Raw genomic sequence first — 23,758 nt, 5'->3', positions numbered from 1 at the left:
CCCACTCTGTTATACTTCTCCCTGAATGTTCCCAGGTTTTTCATAAATACAAACAAAATTATCCACCCATGGTAAAGAGAAAAAACAAATTGCTCTGCTCTCAGATCTACTACCCACTTTTCCTATGGCCCGCTTTTAAATGGTACTAACAGGTGGAGACCAAGGTGATTTTCTCCACTCTTCAACACGCTCAGTTAACTACAGGAGTAAGAGTCCTGTCGTGTGCCTGCCTCACTTTTCCATCCAGCCTAGTCACCAACTCTCCCCCCACCTGTGAGGAAGCTCTGTAGCTGTCCCTGGGATTGGAATGAGGCCGACTCTGAGATTCGGTAGAACAGGAAGCATTAGAAGATGTTTCATCGAGAGAAACTGTAAGAGAGGGAAATAAAGGTTAGACCCTAGCGACTGCTTGTGGCTCTTCACCCATCTTGTCAAGGACACTTACCATCATTTTCACCACTCACAGTGCTGGCTTCATTAGACCCACAGCTCTCCACATCAGCTGTGTCCTCTGGCTCCTCTCCCTCCACTGCAGCCGGACTGCGAGACCACTGCAGGGCATCCTTCTGTGACAGCAAGGCACAACTCAGGTGAGCAAAACCCTACAAATCCTACAAGCACAGTAGTCATTCCTATATGTGTATTGCTTTTGGAGAAGAGGGATTTAGAATATTGATTAAATTCCTATCCCTTTCTAATTGACCTCTTTTTCTCAGAAAGTTCTTCTCATACGTACATTAAGAAAGTTAGAGGGACTTCCCTGGTGGGGCAGTGGTTCAGAATCCACCTGCCAATGCGGGGGACACGGGTTTGATCCCTGGTCCAGGAGGACCCCACATGCCGCGGAGCGACTGAGCCCGTGTGCCACAACTACTGAGCCCACGTGCCTAGAGCCTGTGCTCCACAACAAGAGAAGGCATCGCAAAATGAGAAGCCCACGCACCACAACGAAGAGTAGCCCCCGCTCGCCACAACTAGAGAAAACCCATGTGCAGCAATGAAGACCCAATGCAGCCAAAAATAAATTAAAAAGTTAGATATAATTTTGCATCTAATTATTCATTAAACATTTATGGGGTGCCTCCTATAAACTACACCATGCTAGTTCCAAGCGGTGGGTGGGGTGGGAATAAGGAGGGGAATCAGGGCCCTGCCTTCAAGGAGCTCAAATGAGTAGAGGACAAAGTCAAATCTATAACAATACAAAGCACAGTGATGGAAGGATAGAGAGAAAACTGTAGCAGCCCAGAACAGGGAACATCTAACTCACTGAGCTGGAGAACAGGGCATGGAGGTACAGAAGGGGAATAAGGATCAGGGAGGTAGGGTTTCCAAGGAGATGTGTTGCTTGAGCTCAGTTTTAAAAGAAGTCAGTTAATAGGCAGATGAGTTGCCAGTGGGGAGGGAGAGGGAGTCCTAGGTAATGTGATGAGCGAATGTGGAAGAACATTCCAAATTCAAAGAAACCATAGACTTCAGGAGGTGTGTGGGAAACTGGATACGTGAGGAGGATAGAGAGACAGGAAGAGGGCTGATGATAATCACGGCACTGTGCTGAGGGATTAAGACTGATTTTTTTTAGAGTCTGAAGGATATGAATCAGGAGAATGATCTGAGTTTTAGGAATTTCATTCTGTTAACCATGGGAAGTCTGGAGGCAGAAGAAGAGTTAGATTATGACAGAAATCTATTGAAAAGGATAAAGATCTAAACTAAAGTAAGAGAGTGGGAACAAGGCTAGAGTGTAGAGGAGAGTTCCACTCCAAATTTCATCTCCTAACAAATACTCCTTCTAACAGTCTCTGTCGTGGAGTCTCAAAATGAAACTCTACCCATCCCCAAGGAAAACTTAGGAGCTACCTTGAAACCAGGAAGGAGTATGAATGAATACTGGGGATGGAGAGAGGAGGAGCAGATATAGATTGGGGTGGGGATGTCTTCTTTGAGTAAAAGTGTGTGAAAAAGAGTAGGTAAAATCATGATTCTATCACTTAAAAATATGCCAGAAATTTACAAGGAAAATCCACAAAATTCTAACTCATCAATTCCATGGATTCCTTGTAGCCTCCCCTTATCTGAGGGGTTTTTTTCACTTTCCACAATCAACCATGGTTGAAAAATATTAAATGGAAAGTAGCAGAAATAAACAACCCATTGGTTTCAAATTGCATGCTGTTCTGAGTACTGTGCTAAAGTCTCACACTGTCCAGCTCCGACCTACCTGGGACGTGGGTCATTTGTTTGTCCAGCGTAGCCCACCCATTAGTCACTGAGTGGCCATCTCAGTTATCAGATCGACTGTCATGGTATCACAGCACTTGTGTTCAAGAAACTCTTCACTTTACTTAATAATGGCCCCAAAGGCAAGCGTAGTGGTGCTGGCACTTCTCGCTCTGCCTGATTTATACTTTCTTAGTGTACCTAATACATAAATTAAACTTCATCATAGGTATGTATGTGTAGGTAAAAACATAGCATATATAGAGTTAGGTACTATCCACAGTTTCAGGCATCCACTTGAGGTCCTGGAACATATTCCCCCACAGACAACGGAGGACTACTGTCTTAAGTCTTCATCAGTTTATTTGCATTAATTTAAGCCAACATCAAGCTGACTTAAGTTAATAAAAAAGAAAATGGTTTTTTATATCTTTCTCTCTTTTCCCTACCAACCATAAATGCTCCTCACAGGATCAAAAGCTAAAGAATATTTTTAGTATTAATCTTGTAATTAGGCTTACTGACTGCCATGTTCTTGGAACAATGCAACAAATTTATTCCCTGAATCATACAGGCAAACTAAGACAAAATACTCATTTAATGAAGAAAAGAGGTCTATTACATTGTCAAAACTGACCCCAAAACTCCAGTTCTGGCAAGAGTGTGGGAAAATCACATATACACTGTTGGTGAGAGTGAAAATGGTATAAAAAGGTTTATACACAGCCAGTGGTAAAGTAAACTGTAAGCAAAACTCTAAAAACTGTATATACCTTTTAACCCAACACTTGTAAGACTCACCCAGGACATTATCTTAAAAAGGAGAAAATCAATCGATTGAACTACATTAAAATTAATATCCTCTGTTCAGCAAATGATACCATTAATAGAGTAAAAAGGGCAAGCTACCTACAGAGTTGAAGATGAGATCTGCAATTCATATAACCAATAAAGAACTTGTATCTAGACTGCATAAATCAATAAGAAAAAGGCAACCCAGGGACTTCCCTGGCAGTCCAGTGGTTAGGACTCTGCTTCCACTGAAGGGGGCACGGGTTTGATCCCTAGCCCAGGAACTAAGATCCCACATGCCACGCAGCACAGCAAAAAAAAAGAGAAAAAGGCAACCAGTAAGAAAAATAGGCAGACCTGTATTAGGCACTGTACCAAAGAGGATGTCCAGATGGCCAACATTCACACGGAAAGGTATTTAACCTCAATAAAGTAAGGAAGACACAAAACAATGCAAATTAAAACCACAATGAGATGACATCACATCCACAAGAATGGCTAAAATTAAAGTTTAACAATACCAAGTAGTGCTAATGAGGATGTGGAACAGGGAACAGGTACACTGAAAATGGATCCAGGCATTTAAGAATGTGGTTTGGCATTATCTGCTACACTTGAAGATACAAACATCCTATGACCCAGCAATGTCAGTCCTAGGTTTGGATTCCCTAGGGAAATACATGCATGTACACATCCAGATGTTCGTGACAGCGTCATTTGTAACTTCGGCTATAAACAAAGTGCCCATCAGTAGAATCACTACATGGATTGACTGATGTATTTATTGATCAGTACTCAATAAATAGATATTATACAATAATAAAAAAAAGAACGAACTACAGCTACTCACAACAACATGGATGAACTGTATTGTGCTTATGCAGGAGACTGTCCTTGGATCAATGTATACCCTTTGTGTCCTTTCCTTTATTTTTTTAAATTGAGGTACAATTTACAAAGAGTGAAATGTATACTATCTGATTAGTTTTGACAAATGTGTATCAAGGGACTTCCCTGGTGGCGCAGTGGTTAAGAATCCGCCTACCAACTCAGGGGACACGGGTTCGAGCCCTGGTCCGGGAAGATCAATCCCACATGCCGTGGAGCAACTAAGCCCGTGCGCCACAACTACTGAGCCTGCGCTCTAGAACCTTCAAGCCACAACTACTGAGCCCACATGCCACAACTACTGAAGCCCACGCGCCTTGAGCCTGTGCTCCGCAACAAGAGAAGCCACCGCAATTAGAAGCCCGTGTACTGCAACAAAGAGTAGCCCCCACTCACTGCAACTAGAGAAAGCCCACACACAACGACAAAGACCCAATGCAGTCAAAAATAAATAAATAAATTTATTTTATTTTATTTTTAAATTTAATTTTATTTATTTTTGGCTGCATTGGGTCTTTGTTGCTACACACAGGCTTTCTCTAGTTGCGGCGAGCGGGGGCTACTCTTTGTTGCAGTGTGCGTGGGCTTCTCATTGCAGTGGCTTCTCGTTGCAGAGCATGGGCTCTACGTGTGTGGGCTTCAGTAGTTGTGGCATGCGGGCTCAGTAGTTGTGGCTCACAGGCTTAGTTGCTCCGCGGCATGTGGGATCTCCCCGGAGGAGGGCCCGAATCCATGTCCTCTACATTGGCAGGCGGATTCTTAACCACTGCGCCACCAGGGAAGCCCAATAAATTTATTTCTAAAAATTCATACCAAGATATAGAACATACCCAACACTCCTAAAAGTCCCCTTGTGCCCCTTTCTAGTCAATCCCCACTCTACACTGCCCCTCCCACCCCACAGAGACAACGGTTGTTCCAATTTCTACCACCAAAAATCAGCTTTGCCTATTTTTGTTCTACATGTAAATGCAATCATACAGTAGGTACTCTCTTTTGTCTGGCTTGTTTTGCTCAGTCTCGTGTCTATGAGAGTCATCCATGCTGCTGCATACATCAGCAGATCATTACTTGTTATTACAGAGTAGCATTCATATGCAACCATTTGTTTATCTATTCTCCTGCTGAGGGCATCTGGGGTATTTCCAAATTCGGGCTATTATGAACAAAGCTACTCTGAACATTCTTGTACACAGCTTTTATCGACAGGTTTTCATTTTTCCTGAGTAAATATCTAAGAATAGAACAAGGGGGGTATAGGATGGATGAATGTTGAACTTTATTTAAAAAAAAAAAAAAAGCCAAAGATGTACACTTCCAACAACACTGTATGAGAGTTCCAGGTGCTCCACATCCTCACCAACATTTGGTGGTATCAGTCTTATTTTAGCCATTCTAATGCAGTGAGTACCTCACTGTGGCTTTAATTTTCATTTTCCTGATGACTAAAGATACTGAGCGCATTTTTATGTGCTTACTGGACATTTTCATATCTTCCTTTTCTGAAGTTGTTTGTTCAAGTGTTTTTATTTGTTAAAAAAAAAAAAAAGGGAATTCCCTGGCGGTCCAGTGGTTAGGACTCGGCACTCCACTGCAGGGGTCACAGATTCGATCTCTGGTTGGGGAACTAAGATCCTGAAAGCTGCATGGCCAAAAAACCCAAAAAAAAGAAAAGAAAAAAAGAGTTACTTGTCTTTTTTTATTATAGCTATTCTGAATCATTTTTTATTTTGATAATGGGCATGTATTACCTTTACAAACAAATACATTTTGAACACCTTTATTTGGAAATAATTTCAAATTTAAAGAAAAGCTGTAAGAATAAAAATAGTACAAAGAACACCTGCTGTATAATTTTTACCCGTGTTCACCTATTAACACAAATAAATGTTTCAAAAATACATAAAATATATTAGTTTGGCAAGGCAACTGGCAAAGAGGCTAGTGATGGGGAAAAAAGCAACCAGCATTAATAAATAAACCCAGATACAATATTTTCCCGTAAGTCAAATGTTTTTTTGTTTGTTTGTTTTTGTGGTATGCGGGCCTCTCACTGTTGTGGCCTCTCCCGTTGTGGAGCACAGGCTCCGGAAGCGCAGGCTCAGAGGCCATGGCTCACGGGCCCAGCCGCTCCGCGGCATGTGGGATCTTCCCGGACCAGGGCATGAACCCGTGTCCCCTGCATCGGCAGGCGGACTCTCAACCACTGTGCCACCAGGGAAGCCCAAGTCAAATGTTTTAAAAAATAAAATGCACTGTAAATACAAGAAGCCCCAAACATGAATAAAATGGAACTCTAAAATTTAAACCGATGAAGTTTTAAACCACCCAGGATTAGGTTCACAACTAAAAAACGATAAGCAAATTTCAGGTATGCCTTTGCTTTCTTTATGGGTCTGACAAACCTGTCCTCAACAAGAAATCTGTACTCTCTTAGAGAAGGCTGATCTGAGGGTTGTTTAATGTGTATTATCAAAAACTAAGAACGTACTGACCATTCAACAGTATATTAGAGTTCCTAACCAATGCATAAGAAAAAGAAACAAGAAGGAATTAGAAGAAACCAGAGTGTCGTTATTCCAGACAAGTATAATTATCCACATTGAAGATGCAAGGGATTCCGACCTAGTAAGAAATTCAGCAAGGCTGTAAGATTCAAAATCACATTAAAAACGCAAGCGATCCTAACATCAGCATAATACCAGCAATTAGAAAATGTAATTTATAACAAAGAATATGTTACTCTGAGATAAAGCTCAAAAAGAAACAATCATTTTATGAAGAAAACAAAACTTTATCAAGAAAGGTTTAAAACTTAGTAAACGGAGAGCTACACCATGTTCTTGATTAGGAAGACTCAACACTGTAAAGATGTCAACTCTTCTCAAATTGACTTGTAGGTTCAATGAAATTGCAATAAAACACTCAACCAGATTTTTTTTTTTTTTTTGGTAGAACTTGACTGTACAGGGACAAGCAATGAGCCGCAAATAAGCCAAGACACTCCTGAAGAAGAACAAGATGAGATGCTCTGCTTTATTTTATTTTTTAATAAAGCTCTAGTAATGAAATGAGTAGATTAGCAGTTGCTAGGGGCTAGGGGGAGGGGAGAATAGGAAATGACTGCTAAAGGGTATGGGGTTTCTTTTAAGGGTAATGAAAATGTTCTAGAATTATATAATGGTGATAGTTGCATAAGTTTATGAATATACTAAAAGCCACCGAATTGTACACTTTAAATGGGTAAACTATATGGTCTGTGAGTTACATCCCAAAAAACCTGGATAAAAATTTGCTTACTAAATTTGACAGCTCTGAAAACATGAAAGAATCTAATCAAAATTTATAAAAACCACATAAAACCCATTAAAGTGTATAGAACGTTTATAGATCGAAAGTTAAAATTCATTTTTAGACAATGGTCCGTTATTATGTTTTAACTTTGTTATGTGAATCCTAAAGAAAGATTAAAACTTGTAAAGCAACCTCTGTGTATGCTTGAGAAAAGGCTTTATCCTTTTTAAAAATACTTAACGTAAAAAAAGTTCTTTGAATTTGAAATCCATTTGCATTATCAGAAGCAATTTCAATATTACAGCTGTCAAAGAAAAGACCCGTTATTTAAAAAATGAACACATTCTTGGAATACAGTTTAAAGACAAGAAATTGTCTGAGATCTCATTAATGACTAAAAAGTAGATTCCATCAACCAGAAAAATTCTCATTTTGTGATGTGCCACCCACATCTGCAAACAAAGTTTCTAGCTGATGGTGACCATAGGCCCATGATTCCTCCTCTGAAACCCCTGGGTCTAGATGTGTTTTAGAACTTAGGATTTCTTGAATTTTACAAATGGCAATATATCATATTAACACCACCAGCAACCCATAATCAAACACAGTAATATTTTTTGAATTAACATAATGTACATACCAGGTGAAATAAATAGGTTTAAAGTGTCCTTCTCAGTCTAGATCAGAGATTTGCCACCAAATGAGTTTAAGCAAGTCAAGTTTTACTGCCAAGTGAGTTAGGAATAAATTTTGTCAGTTCTCAAAATATTTCAGATTTCCGTATTGTTAATAAGGGGTTACTGGACCATTAAAAAAGCACATGCTTCTTGATAAAATTTTTGAAAAGATTTGGAAGTTTTATAATTCAACTTTTCTCATCACAGGTGTAACACATAAAGAAAATGTAATGAAATATTTTTGAGCCCACACAGCACCTCCAAATCACCTCCATTTTACCCATTAAAAGATAGGGAAGTATCTCCTAGAAAAATTTCACACATTTGCATATGAAGACTACAAAAGTAAAAGGATGATTATTGCAGCAATTTTACTATTATAGTTTGTAATAATGAAAAACTGGAAAACTTGTGGAAAACCTAAATGTACACAACAGGGACTGGATAAATAAAAAGATATATTGATATGATGCACAATTAAACAGCAGGTAAAAGGAATAAAAAAATACATCTATATAAACAAACCACACATTTTTCATGGACACATATGAGTAAGAAGGATGCACATTAAATTGATGACAGTAGTTGGTTGCTACTGGGAAGGAACAAGGGCCATAGGCCTGGATGGCATATACAAGGGTAGGGTTTGGTGTGGAAGTCAAAGGCATTTCTCACTTTCTCTGCACAAAGGCTGCAGCTTCCATTTAAACATGGCGAAATGAACACACACAGCTCTCTGCAAACTCCTGAAGCCTCATTTAGAATGGCTGCATTTTAAAAAGTACAAATGCACAAAGAGAAAGAGGGAAGAAAAAGCAGTAGATGAGGACTATCAATAAAATTCTAGAAGATGAATAACAGGAAGACAAGTGATGACTCAGCAGGGGAAAGAAAACCAAAGTCTAAGACTGCAGAGGGAAAAGCCACAAAGAGCAAGCCAGTTCTACTGTAAAACCCCCAAGGGGGTAGGGATTAAGAGGTACCAGGAACAACTGCAGACAGAGGTGAGGCACGGGAATGAAAATAGAAGTGGCTGGAAGTCCGAACAAGAAGTCAGACCCTTCAGATCTCCTCTCTGTCCCCAAACAGTCAAGCAATACCCTTCTCCAGCTCCAGAAGAAAACAGGAGATTTATATTCTGACTGGACTAAACCAGAGAGGTTCTGGAATAGAAGACACCAGTTCAAGGAGTGGGGAGAGACTGAGGTGCCACACTCCATAAACAGAAGCATTAAGTCAAAGACCATATACAAAACGGTGACACCATTAACTCTCTCCCCCAGCTACGGCTCCCAAAGCTCCCCAAACAGTGGCAGCCCTACAGCCCCAGCCTACTCTCAGCTACCTGGCAAGAGATGGGAGGATCTCTCCTCCTGCAAAAAGTGCCCAACCTAAAAAAATACACCTTCAAAGTACAGATAATTGGGAGATTCCAAAAAAATATCCAGGTCCTCACTCTACCACAGTCAACAAGCAGTGCCCACAAGCACAGAGTCTGTCAGTTCTCACCATAAATGACCTATCAACGACCACCAGATAAGTAAGCACTACTGCTATATGAAGGACAGCAACCAAAATAACAAAGGAGGAACTGAAAGGAAACAGAAATAATGAAGATCTCACAGCAAATGTCCTCCAAGAGACAGTCCAAAAACAAGTACAAAATGCTATTTTTAAAAAATAAAGGAACATCAGAGAACATGAGCAATGTGCTAGTAATTAAAAATAATACCCCCCCCCCAAAAAATCAGCAATAACCACCAACAGGCTATTTCTCAGAGAAGTGACTCGAAAGAAAAAGAGAACAGGCTGCTGCATCAAGAAAAGTCCCACATACAACAAACAAAAGTTCCAGAAAGAGAAAACCGAAAAAGACAGGAAGTTTTCCCAAAATTAAGACCTGAGTTTCCAGGTTTAATAAGGCAAAATGCCCAGCACAGTGAATGAAAAAAGACCCATTCTGCAACACCTCACCATGAAATCTGAGAATACAGGATTGAAAAAGAGATCCTAAAATCTTTTAATCAGAGAGAACACATTACATGACAAAGAAGTCAGAATGGCATCACACGTCTCAAGAGCAGTTTTAGAGAATGTACTAAAATAACATCTTTTGGAATTCTGAGTCAAACCCATAATCCAGTATGGAACACAGAACAAAGACATGTAAGGTCTCAAAATAATTTACCTCCTATGCACCTGTTCTCAGGAAGCAACTAGAGAATGTGTTACATAAATAAACAACACCTGCACGAAGTATAGGAAAGAGAGGCTATAACACAGGAGAAAGGTGATGAGAATTCTAAGGTGAGAATGAAAGGAACTCCCAGGAAAACAGCTATATGCATGTCAGACAGGGTAACCAACTTGCCCCAGGTGTGTCTGGGACTTTCCTCATTTTAGCACCGAAAGTCCTGCACCCCAGGAAATTCCTCAATCCTGGGCAAACCAGGATGGTTGCCCACCCGATAAATAGTCCATACTGGGAACCGGAATAAGGACAGCAATAGGACCAACCTTTAGAAAGAAGAACAAAACCATTGTGTCTGACCATATCAAGAGGACTTTTATAGCTAGTAATAGCATTAGGCTTCATCTTTTCTGTTTGTAATCCATGTTGTTTTTTATTCCTCATCTTTATCATTTTACTTTTGAAGTAAATGTGAACTATAACATGGTTATAAAAGTCACAATTATCTAAAGGGTTACACTCAGAGAATCGACACTGCCCCCCTTTATCCCTTTCTTCCTCCCCCAACTCCCCAGCTTTCCAATCCATTCCTACCCATCCCCTGGTTAGGTAACCAATCTCATTAGTTTCCAGCTTATTTCTCTTGTGTTTCTTTTTACACAAATGATAATATATACACCTAATTTCCCCTTCATCCTTAGACAAAAAAATGGCACACTATATATAGCAAAGTGCAAAATACTTTTTTCAATTAACAATGTATCCTGGGACTTCCCTGGCAGTCTAGCGGTTAAGACTCCACGCTTCCAATGCAGGGGGCGTGGTTTCGATCTCAGGTAGAACTAAGATCCCACATGCCATGAGGCACAGCCAAAAAAAAAAAAAAGTATCCTGAAAATAACTCTTTCATTTTATAGATATTCTTCCTCATTCTCTTCTCAGCTGCATAATACTCCACGATGCAGATGTACCGAACTTTATTTATGCAATTACTTCTCCACATGCCGGCATTTAGATGTCTTTTTGATATTTTACAAATAGAAATGCCACTGCCTTGAATAACCTTGTGAATCTGTGCTTTTATATTACTGAAGGTGTATCTTCAGAATAAATTCTTAAAGTGGAAAATGATGGGTCAAAAGGTAGATGTAAATGTAATTTTGTTAACAGCCAAATTCCCCTCAAAAAAAACTTGCTCTGATTTGTGTTCCTAACAGCAAAGTATGACATGCCTGTTTTCCCACAGCCTTGAAAAGAGAAAATATACTGTGATACTTTAAAAAATTTTTGCTTTATGTATTCAAATAACACAACCACACTGAAAGGGGGGCAGGGGTGGATTTAACCCAAGTAGCAACTCCATTTTTTTTTTCCTTTTTAAAATATTTATTTATTTATTTGGCTGCACTGGGTCTTAGTTGTGATATGCGAACTCTTAGTTGCGGCATGCGTGCAGGACCTAGTTCCCTAACCAGGGATCGAACCCAGGTCCCCTGCATTGAGAGCACGGAGTCTTAGCCACTGGACCACCAGGGAAGTCCCTCAAGTAGCAGTTTTTAAACACAGTATTTTAACTATGTACACTTGCGCTAAAGAAATAAATGAACTATAAACAAATATTGAGCTCTAGTTAGATTTTTCATAGGAGAATAGGTTGGCAATTCTTAAAGTATTAAATGTTTATTCTAGACCTGAGCAAATAACTAGATACAAAGTAGATAAAGTAGGGAGCCAAACCTAAACGTAAGAGCCAAATATATACAGCTTCTATAGAAGAAAATGTAATAAAATATTCATTGGAAAGGAAAGATTTCTAAAAACACTAACTATATACTTTCATTAAATTTTTTAAATGGACTTTCTCAAAATTGAAAATTTCTAATTAAAGACAGCTTAATATAAATGAAAAGGCGGGGACTTCCCTGGCAGTCCAGTGGTTAGGACTTGGTGCTTTCATTGCTGTGGCCCTGCGTTTGATCTCTGGTAGGGGAACTAAGATCCCGAAAGCCACGTGGCACGGTCAAAAAAAAAAGAAAGATCTTAAAAAAAAAAAAAAAATTGAAAAGGCAGCCTACAGATTGGTAAAAATATCTGCAATACATATATCTGACAAAGGACTTGAATCCAGGGTATATTTTTTTTTAAATCTACAAATGGAAACCAAAATGACTATACTTCAATTTAAAAATAAAAGGGGAAGGGCTGTTATTTTCTTCCTCCCATTAGGTGTGTGAACGAGAAATGTGGGGAAAGGAGCCCCAGTGGCCAAGAGTAGGATGTTAGAGCCTGAGTGGGGAACAGAGGGTATTCACATTTGAGGGCAGCATGGTGTGGGAATGAGAGCTAAAAAAGGGTGAAATTCCCAAACAAGGAATGACAAGGGGCAGAGTATCAAAGCCCAAGTTGGGTGAGGACGGCGCTTATACGAGATGGCAGCCTGGTGCAGGGGATCAGAGTCTGAGCAGGCGAGGCCATCATCCATGGGGGCCAACCTAGCAGAGGGTGTTGGAATTCAAGAGGCGTCAAGAGGGCATCTTCATGAGGGAAAGGCAGCAACACTGATGGGAGAGATTAGTTATATAAGAGAGTGGGAAAATTAAACAAGTAAATATATTAAGAGATACGCTAGATATATAGAGATAACAGGAAAAATAGGAGTTGGATTTCTTACTGCTGGAGAAATGAGTTACAAATATGGAAATGGAGGGATTTCCCTGGTGGTCCAGTGGGTACGACTCTGTGCTCCCAATGCAGGGAGCCCGGATTCGATACCCAGTTGGGAAACTAGATCCCGCATGCATGACGCAACTAACAGTTCGCATGCTGCAACTAAGAAGTCCTCACGCCACAACTAAAAATCCTGCATGCCTCAATGAAGATCCCTCGTGCCACAACTAAGACCCAGCACAGCCAAAATAAATAAATAAAAATAAATGAATGCTAAAAAAAATATGGAGGACTTCCCTGGTGGCACAGTCGTTAAGAATCTGCCTGCCAATGCAGGGGACACGGGTTTGAGCCCTGGTCCGGGAAGATTACCACACGCTGTGGAGCAACTAAGCCTGTGTGCCACAACTACTGAGCCTGCGCTCTAGAGCCTGTGAGCCACAACTACTGAAGCCCGCTCGCCTACAGCCCATGCTCTGCAACAAGAGAAGCCACCGCAATGAGAAGCCCACGTACCACAACAAAGAGTAGCCCCCACTCGCTGCAGCTAGAGAAAGCCTGTGTGCAGCAACGAAGACCCAACGCAGCCAAAAATAAATAAATAAATAGATTTTTTAAATGTTTAATTAAAAAATTTTTTTTAAATATGGAAAGGCAGAAAAGTAGAATGAACCCTCTGGGCTTACATTAGAATTTGTGTTATTAGTATAAACTTATGGTTTTCAATATATTTAGATAAAACTACACATAAATATAGCTATAAGGGCATGTATGTATATAAGTGCATATATGTATATGTATGTAAATACACTCAAATGTTCCTTAGCTGCTTCTCACTGAGAGGAACTGGGATCAGCAACACCCCAATAACATCAAGCATATCTAAAACCTAGATCCTGGCTTCTAAATGCCACTACACATTAAAAGAACCAGGGCTCTGTGGAGAAATGCGAATAATAAGGGCTAAGGCAGGGAAATTACACAGTGAGCCTAGATCATCTTTTGCCAGAAAGAAGACAGAACTCCAGGAATGATGGGAATATGTCAAAGGGACACATAAGTCATACTGACAAAATTCCCACCAGCCAAATCAGGGACAATTTGAACATCTAAATAAGTAATAATAACAGATTATAACACACTGAGTAAAACAGAAAACCATGATTTCATATCGATATATAAACAACCCAAAATTTAGAAGAAAGGGATATCACAGAGCTTAAAAGCCCCTCCCACAAAACAGTTATTAAAAGGGGGGAAAAGAGGAGTTTTACAGTGATGAAGTCTGGCAGATGCTCCTTAACCAAGTGATAAAAGTAGACAGCATTAGTAACAGGACAAGTAGAAATAATGAGCCAACTGACAAGATGCACTAAGAAGCATCACTTCTCTGCTAATACCTGACACAGATGCATAACTTGAATCGAATCATGAGAAAACCTAAGAAAACCCAAAATGAACAACATTTTATGAAGTAACTATGAAATAATCTTCAAAAGAGTCAAGGTCATGAAAGTCAAGGAAAGACGAAGGAACTGTTCCGGACTGAAGGAGACCAACTCCTTATACCAACTACATACAACATGTAATTCTGCCTTTTTTTTTTCTTCCTATTTTGGCCGCATCACACAGCATGTTTGGATTGTTACCAGTTTGGGGCTCTTAGTTCCCCCACCAGGGATTGTACCCACACCTTCTGCATTGGAAGCACAGAGTCTTAACCACTGGACCACCAGGGAAGTCCCACAACATGTAATTCTGAACCAGATCCTTTAGGCATAAAGGATATTACAGGGACAATTAACAAAACTTACATGGAATCGGAAGATTAGATGGCAAAAATGACTCAATGTAATTTTCTGAATTTGATACATGTATTATGGAAATGTAGCAGATGTCCTTAATTGTAACACATATACACTAAAGTATTAAGGTATTGTAACAAGGCCCTAAAATGGTTCAGGAAAAGAGATCTTTTTTGCATTGTATTTAAGACTTTTCTGAAAGTTTAATCACTGTTAAAAACTAAATATAAATTATTTTTTAAATGGGCAAAACACTTTAATAGACAATTCACATACGAAGATGATACAAATGGCCAATAAGTACATGAGAAGGTACTCATCATCATTTATCATGAGAAATATCAATTAAAACAATGAGATATGTATAAAAAAAGCAACCATGTATTTATTAAAGCTGGATAATTTTTAACAAAATTCAATACACATTCATGATAAAAACTTTCAGCAAACTAGGAATAGAACTTCCTCAACTCAATGAAGAGCATATACAAAATATCTACAGCTAACATCATAGTAATAGTAAAAGACTGAATGTTTTCCCACTAAGATTGAGAAGAAGGCAAGGATGTCCACACTCACCTCTCCTATTCAACACAATCCCTGAAATCCTAGCCTGTGAAATCAGTCAAGAAAAGGAAATAAAAGGCACATACAACAGAAAGAACATGTGAAATTGGTCCTATTCATGGATAACATGATAATCTACATAGAAAATCCCAAGTCATCTAAAGGAAAAACTCCTAGAACAAGTGAGTTTATCACATTCATAGGACAGAGGTCAACATAAAAAAAAAAAAAATCAGTACTATCTATATGCTAGCAATCAACAATTAGAAACCAAAAGTAAAAACACAATACCATTTACAATAGCTTGTCCAAAAATTAAATATTAAGGTATAGATCTAACAAAACATGTATAGACTCTGTATGCTAAAAACCAAAAACTGCTGATAAAAATACCAAAAACAATCTAAGTAAATGAAAAGTCATACCACCCATAAACTGGAAGACTCAACATAGTTAAGATGTCAATTCTCCCCAAACTGATCTACTGGTTTAATGTATTTACTACTAAAATCTCAACAAAGTATTTTGCAGATATAGTTAAGACAGTTCCATATGGAAAGGCAAAGTTATTATAATAGGTAAAACAATTCTGAAAAAGAATAAAGTTGGAGGAAGCACATCACCTAATTTTACAACTTATCATATGGGTATACAACAGTAATCAAGATAACATGGTACTGACAGAGGAAAAGCCGTATAGGTTAATGGAAGAGAGACCAAAAGCAGAACCTTTTAAAAATATGGCCAACTGATTTTTTACAGAGGTGTAAAAGCAATTTAAATGGTGTTGGAACAACTGGCCATCCAGAGGCAAAAAAAGAAAAAGCCTTAACATAACCTTACACCTAATTAAAAAATTAACTCAAAAGAAACTGTAGACCTAAATGTAAAATATAAAACTTTTAGAAGAAAATATAAGGAAAAAATTTTCTATCATCTAGAGTTAGGCAAAGAGTTCTTAAGACATGATGCACAGAAACACAAAAACAGATCTATAAATTTTAAAAACTGATAAATTAGACTTCATCAAGATTCAAAACCTTTCCTCTGTAAAAGACACTCCTAAAAACATGAAAAGATAAGCCATACACTGGGAGAAAATATTTGCAAGTCACATATCCAACAAATTATCTAGAACACTTTACAGTCAACAATAAGAAAACAATCCAATTAGAAATTGGACAAAAGACATGAACATAAACTGCACCAAAAAAAAGATATTCAGATGCAACATAAGGGAAGAAATTCAGCATAATTAGCCATAAGGGAAATGCAAATTAAAGGCCATATGAGATTCTACTATGAATGGATAAAAGGAAAAATACCAACAATATCAAGTGCTAATGAGAAAGCAGAACAACTCACACATACATTGCTAGTGAGAACAAAAAATGGTACTACCAATCTGGAAAAGTGTGGCAGTCTCCTATAGAGTTAAACACGTATGTAGCAGCACAGGGAGGTCAGCTCAGTGCTCTGTGATGACGTAGATGGGTGGGATGGGGTGGGGGAGGTCCAAGACTGAGGAGAGGTACGTATACATATAGCTGATTCACTCCACTGTAGAGCAGAAACTAACACAACACTGTAAAAAGCAATTATACTCCAATTAAAAAAAAATAATAAAATAAACTGATGAGAACAATGAACACACACACACACACACACACACACACAGCATATGACCCGGCAATTACACTCATAGATTTATCCCAAAGAAATAAAAATGTTTTCACACTGCAACCTGCATGCAAATTTTCACAGTAGTTTTATTTGTAACAGACCCAAACTGGTAACAATCCAAATGTTCTTCAGTATAAGAATGACTAAACAACCTATGATATGTCCATAAAGTGGAGTACTATCAAACAATAAAATGGAAGGGTGGATATACACAACAACTTCGGTAAACCTCAGGTGTTATGCTGAGTGAAAAAGCCAATCTCAAAAGGCTTTCTGTATGATTCTATTCCATTCTGGAAAAGATAAAATTATACTAAGGCCATCCTAGACATCAAGTATATTAGTTTTCTACTGTTGTATAACAAACTGTCACAAACTTAGTAGTTTAAAACAACACACATTTATTATCTCAATTTTCAGGGGTAAGGAATCTGGGCATGGTTTAGCTGGGTTCTCTGTTCAGGGGCTCATAAGTTTCAAATCGAGGTGTCAACCAAGCTTTTTTTTCTGGAGCTCAGTGTCCTTTTCCAAGATCATGTGGTTATTGGCAGAAAATTTCTTGTGGTGCAGAGTTAAGGTCACCTTCTTGCTGGCTGTCATCTGGTCTTTCACTCAGCTCCTAGGGACCTCTGCAGTTCTTGCCGTGTGGCCCTCTCACAATATAGCAGCTTACTTCTCCCATCTCTGACCTCCAGGTCCTCTTTTAAAGGGCTTCCCTGATTGGGTCAGGCCAATTCAAGATAATAGCTCTTTGAGGTAACTGACTAGAGATCTTAAATGCATCTATAAACTCTCTTCACCTTTGCCATATCCTATTGGTGAGAAGCCAACTGCACATCTCACTCCCATGCCCAAGAGATTATAGAAAGGCATCAATTATTAGGATCTTTTTTTTTTGGCCGTGCCATGCAGCATGCAGGATCTTAGTTCCCCCACCAGGGCTCGAACCCACTCCCCCTGAAGTGGAATCACAGGCTTAACCACTGGACCACCAGGGAAGTCCTAGGATCATTTTAGAAGTCTGCGTAACATATCCAGCCTCCAGCCATCCCTCCAGCTGACCACAGATGCATGAAAGACCAAGCCCAGATAATCGGATAATCTGAACCAGACCAAACCAGAAACACAGCCCATTCAACCAATTCTCCCAAGGAACTGAGTTAAAGCACCACATTTGGGGATGACCTGTTACACAGCAAAGCTAACTGATACAAAATGCTATAATATTTAAACATACAGAATAATCAGGAGGTGCTCAAGGATTAGGCAGAGATGTGTCTATCGATGGGGCCAGTAATTGCCAAAATAAAATGTACATACACACATATTTTTAACATCTTTTTTTTTTTTTGGCCACACCACGTGGCTTGTGTGATCCTAGTTCCCCAAACAGGGACTGAACCCATGCCCTCAACAGTGAAAGCACAGAGTACTAACCACTGGACCACCAGGGAATTCCCCACATATATTTTTAATCCGAAGACAGAACACGAAATTAAGCTTTACCCATTTAGTATATGGAATGACACAGCTGCTCTTTCTCAATTCCTACATCACTCCTACATCATATTCAGTATTCTGAAATTCTTTTCAGCATGTTTCACATGCATAGTTAGGTAGATTAACAGACTTTATATCTAATTTTAACCAGGCTTACTAACATTACCATAAAGAAAAGGCAGTTTTGAGGTAATACTGTTAATGCAAGTACAAGGGACACTAAGAAAACAGAAGAGCTGACAATTTTATAGCAAGTATATAAACTCTTCATCAGGTATATTACACGATAAAGTCAACAACAAGCAAATCATGCGCAAAAAAGATGTTAGCCCAAACATTCAAAATGAGATAAGACTAGTTGAAACATACCTTCTGCCATTTAATAATTTCACTCTAATGTTAACTATTTATTTTCAAAATATAGTGTAATTTTAAAATACTTTAAAATTTGTTTTAGGGTGTATTTCACAATGGACATATTATAAAAGAACATATGCTTACGTCTAATAGTACGTATATATGATGTATAAATAAACAAATATAAACATATACACACTGAGGATGTGAACTCAGTATTTTTTTAAAATTACTATTGGGGAAATAATAAAAAAAAGTGAATCCCACTGCTGTAGGCACTGAAAAGAAGTGCAGTGGCATTATCAGAGTTGTACTTTAGAATCATTCCAACAGTAATTGGAACACCACATTAGAGATGGAAAGAGTCTGAAAACTAGAGCACTAATTAAGAGACGAATGCAATAGTTAGGCCAGGGGTAATTATTGCCTGAGTAAGAATATTAGAACTGTAAGGAAAAAGACAGTTATGAGTATGAAGGAAGAATGAATGAAAAGAACACATATAAGCCATTTTTGTAAAAGAAAGAAAAGGAAATCTGAAAACATATATCGGTGTATCTTTATAAAAATAAACACAGGAAGGATAAACTCCACCTAACACAGCTTAAAAGCAAGACCCCAAGGGATACATTTCCAAGTAACTTTACCTGCATTTCAGAACAAAGCTCAAAAATATTAACATGGGGACTACCCTGGTGGAGCAGTGGTTAAGAATCTGCCTGCCAATGCAGGGGTCACGGGTTCAAGCCCTGGTCCGGCAAGATTCCACATGCTGTAGAGCAACTAAGCCCGTGCGCCACAACTACTGAGTCTGTGCTCTAGAGCCCATGAGCCACAACTACTGAAGTCCGCACGCGCCTACAGCCCATGTTCCACAACAAGAGAAGCCACCACAATGAGAAGCCTGTGCACTGCAAGGAAGAGTAGCCCCTGCTCATCACAACTGGAGAAAGCCTGTGTGCATCAACGAAGACCCAACGCAGCCAAAAATAAATAAAACTTAAAAATATATATTAACATGAATACAAAAATATCCAGGACCCGAAGTTAAATTCACGTATGGTAACCAATAAAAAAATTATTAAGAATACAAACCAGAGAAATTTAACCCATAATGACAAGAAAAATAAATAGAAACAGACCCAAAAATGACACATGGTAGGACTACTGAAGACTCGACAAAAAGTTATTACAAGCAAACCTTGGAGATACTGTGAGTTTGGGTTCAGTTCCAGACCACTGCAATAAAGTGATTATCGCAATAAAGCAAATCACACCAAGTTTTTGGTTTCCCAATGCATGTAAGTTATGTTTACACTACACTGTAGTCTATTAAGTGAAAGATAGTGCTATGTCTAAAAAAACAATGTGCATACCTTAATTTTAAAAAGCTTTATTGGACTTCCCTGGTGGCACAGTGGTTAGGAATCTGCCTACCAATGCAGGGGGACATGGGTTCGATCCCTGGTCCGGGAGGATCCCGCATGCCTCGGAGCAACTGAGCCCACGTGCCATAGCTGCTGAGCCTGCGGTCTGGAGCCCACGAGACACAACTGCTGAGCCTGCATGCAACAACTGCTGAGGCCCGCACGCCTGGGGCCATTGCGGTGAGAGGCTCACGCACCACAGCGGGGAGTGGCCCCTGCTTGCCCCCACAGCAACGAAGACCCGGCGCAGCCAAAAATAATTAATTTAAGAAAATTGTTTAAAAAATAAATAAATAAAAATTAAAAAGCTTCATTGCTAAAAAATGCTAACCATCACCTAAGCCTTCATTGAGTCATGATCTTTTTGCTGGTGGAGGGTCTCACCTCAATGCTGATGGCTACTGACTGGTCAGGATGGTGGCTGTTGAAGACTGGGGTGGCCGTTGCAATTTCTTAAAATAAGACAATAAAATAAAATATGCCACATCAAATGACTCTTTCATGAATAATTTCTCCATAGCAGGTATGCTATTTGACAGCATTTTACCCACAGTAGAACTTCTTTCAAAATTGGAGTTTGTCCTCTCAAACCCTGCCACTGCTTTATCAACGAAGTTTATGTAATATTCTGAATCCTTTGTTGTCATTTCAACAATCTTCACAGCATCTTTTCCAGGAGTAGACTCCACCTCAAGAAACCACTTTCTCTGTTCATCCACAAGAAGCAACTCTTCATCTGTTCCACTTTTATCATGAGACTGAAGCAATTCAATCCCATCTTCAGGCTCCACTTGTAATTCTAGCTGTCTTGCTATTTCCACCACGTCTGCAGTTTCTTCCTCCTCTAGACTCTTGAACCCTTCAAATTCATTCATGAGGGCTGGAATCAACTTCTTCCAAACTCCTGTTAATGTCGATATTTTGACCTCTTCCCATGAATCACGAATGTTCTTGATGGCATCTAGAATGGTGGGTCCTTCCCAGAAGGTTTGCAATTTAAAGTTGCCAGGATCCATTAGAGGAATAACTACCTATGGCAGCTATAGCCTTATAAAATGTATTCCTTAAATAATAAGATTTGAAAGTTGAAATGACTCCTTCATCCATGGCTACAGAATGGATGTTAGGTTAGCGGGCATGAAAACACTAATCATGTTCTACGTCTCCATCAGACCTCTTGGGTGACCAGGTGCATTGTCAATAAGCAGGAATATTTTGAAAGGAATCTTTTTTTCTGAGCAGTAGGTCTCAACAGCGGATTTAAAGTATTCAGTAAACCATGTTATAAACAGATGTGCTGTCATCCAGGCTTTGTTGTTCCATTTCTAGAGCACAGGCAGAGTAGATTTAGCATAATTTTTTAGGGCCCCAGGATTTTTGGAATGGTAAATGAGCACTGGTTTCAACTTAAAATCACTAGCTGCATTAGCCCCTAACGAGAGCTTGTCCTTTGAAGCTGGGTTTTGACTTTTCCTTTCTAGCTATGAAAGTCCTAGTTGGTGTCTTCTTCCAATCAAAGGTTGTTCTGTCTACACTGAAAATCTGTTGTTTACTGTAGCCATCTTCATTACTTATCTTAGCTAGATTTTCTGGATAACCTGCTACAGGTTCTACATCAGCACTTGCTGCTTTACCTTGCACTTTGATGTTACAGAGATGGGCTTCTCTTCTTAAACATCATCAACCAACTTCTGCTAGCTTCAGACTTCTCTTCTGCAGCTACCTCACCTCTCTCAGCCTTCACAGAATTAAAGAGAGTTGGGCTTTGCTCTGGATAAGGCTTTGGCTTAAAGGAAAGTTGCGGCTAGTTTAATCTTCTATCCAGACCACTCAGACTTTCTTCACATCAGCAATAAGGCTGTTTTGCTTTCTTATCATTCCTCTGTTCACTGAGGTAGCACTTTTAATTTCCTTCAAGAACTTTTCTTTTACATTCACAACTTGGCTAATTATTTGGCACAAGAGGTCTAGTTTTTGGGCTATCTTGGGCTTTGATGTGCCTTCCTCACTAAGCTTAATCATTTTTAGCTTTTGACTTAAAATGAGAAACATGAGACTTTTTCTTTCACTTGAACACTTAGAGGCCATTGTAGGATTACTAACTGGCCTAATTTCAATATTATAATGTCTCAGGGAATAGGGAGACACAAGGAGAAGGAAAGAGATGGGGGAACAACTAGTCAGTGGAACAGTCAGAACACACACAACACTTATCAATTAAGTTTGCTGTCTTATATGGGCACAGTTCATGGCACCCCAAAACAATTACAATAGTGATATCAAAGATCACTGATCACTACAACAAACATAATAACAGCAATGAGAAAGTTTAACATATTGTGAGAATTACCAAAATGTGACACAGAGACATGATGTGAGCAAATGCTGTTGAAAAATGATGCCAACAGACTTGCTTGACGCAGGGTTGTCATAAAACTTCAATTTGTTTAAAAAAAAAGAAAAGCAACTTCTGCAAAGGACAATAAAGCAAAGCGCAAGGTATGCCTCTATAACTGTATTTCATGTGTTGAACACTGAGCACATTAAGCAGAGACATGTAAGACATAAACAACACCCAAAGGGACCTAACACTACAGAAAAAAAGATCAGTGACCATGAAGATGTACCAACAGAAACTACCCAGAACAAATAAAAGTAAAAAGACTGGAAAAAATATGAATAGCACATCAATAAGTTTGGGAACAACCTCAAGTGGCCAAACATATATGTAATTATAGTCCCGAAAGGTGGAAGGGAGATATAAGAGAAAAATATTTGAAGAAATGATGGCAGAATATTTATCAAATTTGATCCGAGAAACGTAACAAAACCCAGGCAACAAGAAACATGAAACAAACCACATTAAGGCACATCATAATGAAACTGCTGAAAGGCAGTGATGAAAAGAAAATCTTGGGAATTCCCTGGTGGTCCAGTGGTTAGGACTCCATGCTTTCACTGCTGTGGGCCTGGGTTCCATCCCTGGTCAGGGAACTAAGATCCCTGCTAGCTGCACCACACAGTCAGAAAAAAAAAAAAGAAAGAAAAAAGAGAAATCTTAAAATTAACAAAAAGGAGGAGAAAAGAACATAACTTACTTAGGAACAAAGATTACAGTAACAGCAGACATCTGATCAAGAATAATACAAGCCAGAAACAGTGGAGCAAGATCTTTAAAGTACAGAAAGAAAAAACTTATCAACCTAGAATTCTGTACCAAATGAAAATATCCTTTAGGAAAGAAGGAGAAATAATTTTTCAGACACACAAATGCTTTAAAATACCAACACCAGCAGACCAGCACTACAAGAAATATTAAAGAAAGTCATTCTGGCAGAATGAAAATAATACCAGATAGACAATGACAAGTACCAGACATGGAAAACATGTAGGTAAAAATGACTTTTTCTTATTTTTTAAATCTCTCAAAAAGATTCTCAAAAAGACTGTTTAAATGAAAAATAATAACAATGTACTATGGAGTTTATAACGTCTGTGGAACTGAAGTGTATGACAACAGCAGCACAAAGACTGGGGGGTGGTGGTGAGTGAAAGTATACTGCTATAAGGTTCTTAAATACAGGTAAAGTGGTATAATATTACTTGAAGGCAAACTGTGATGTTAAATATCTATACGATAAGTACTAATGTAACCACTAAAACAAAATTTAAAAGTTCAGGGATTTCCCT

General features: G+C 38.8%; 1 protein-coding gene across 2 annotated transcripts in view; it reads right to left on the bottom strand.

Annotated features, from left to right (window-relative positions):
• ASXL1 (ASXL transcriptional regulator 1) overlaps positions 1-23,758 on the bottom strand; it is a 67,203-nt gene that overhangs the window by 10,722 nt on the left and 32,723 nt on the right. For both annotated transcript variants that reach the window (XM_082669480.1, XM_082669479.1), the window contains 2 exons: positions 446-566; positions 272-369 (listed from right to left, as the gene is read on the bottom strand). In XM_082669480.1, the coding sequence (XP_082525606.1) occupies positions 272-369; positions 446-566 (219 nt within the window). The remainder of the gene's footprint in view (positions 1-271; positions 370-445; positions 567-23,758) is intronic.

Source organism: Grampus griseus (genome assembly GCF_964374135.1).
Source record: "Grampus griseus genome assembly, chromosome: 14".
NCBI lineage: Eukaryota > Metazoa > Chordata > Mammalia > Artiodactyla > Delphinidae > Grampus > Grampus griseus.
The sequence above is the reverse complement of the archived record's forward strand: the minus strand, read 5'-3'. Positions and strand labels throughout refer to the sequence as shown.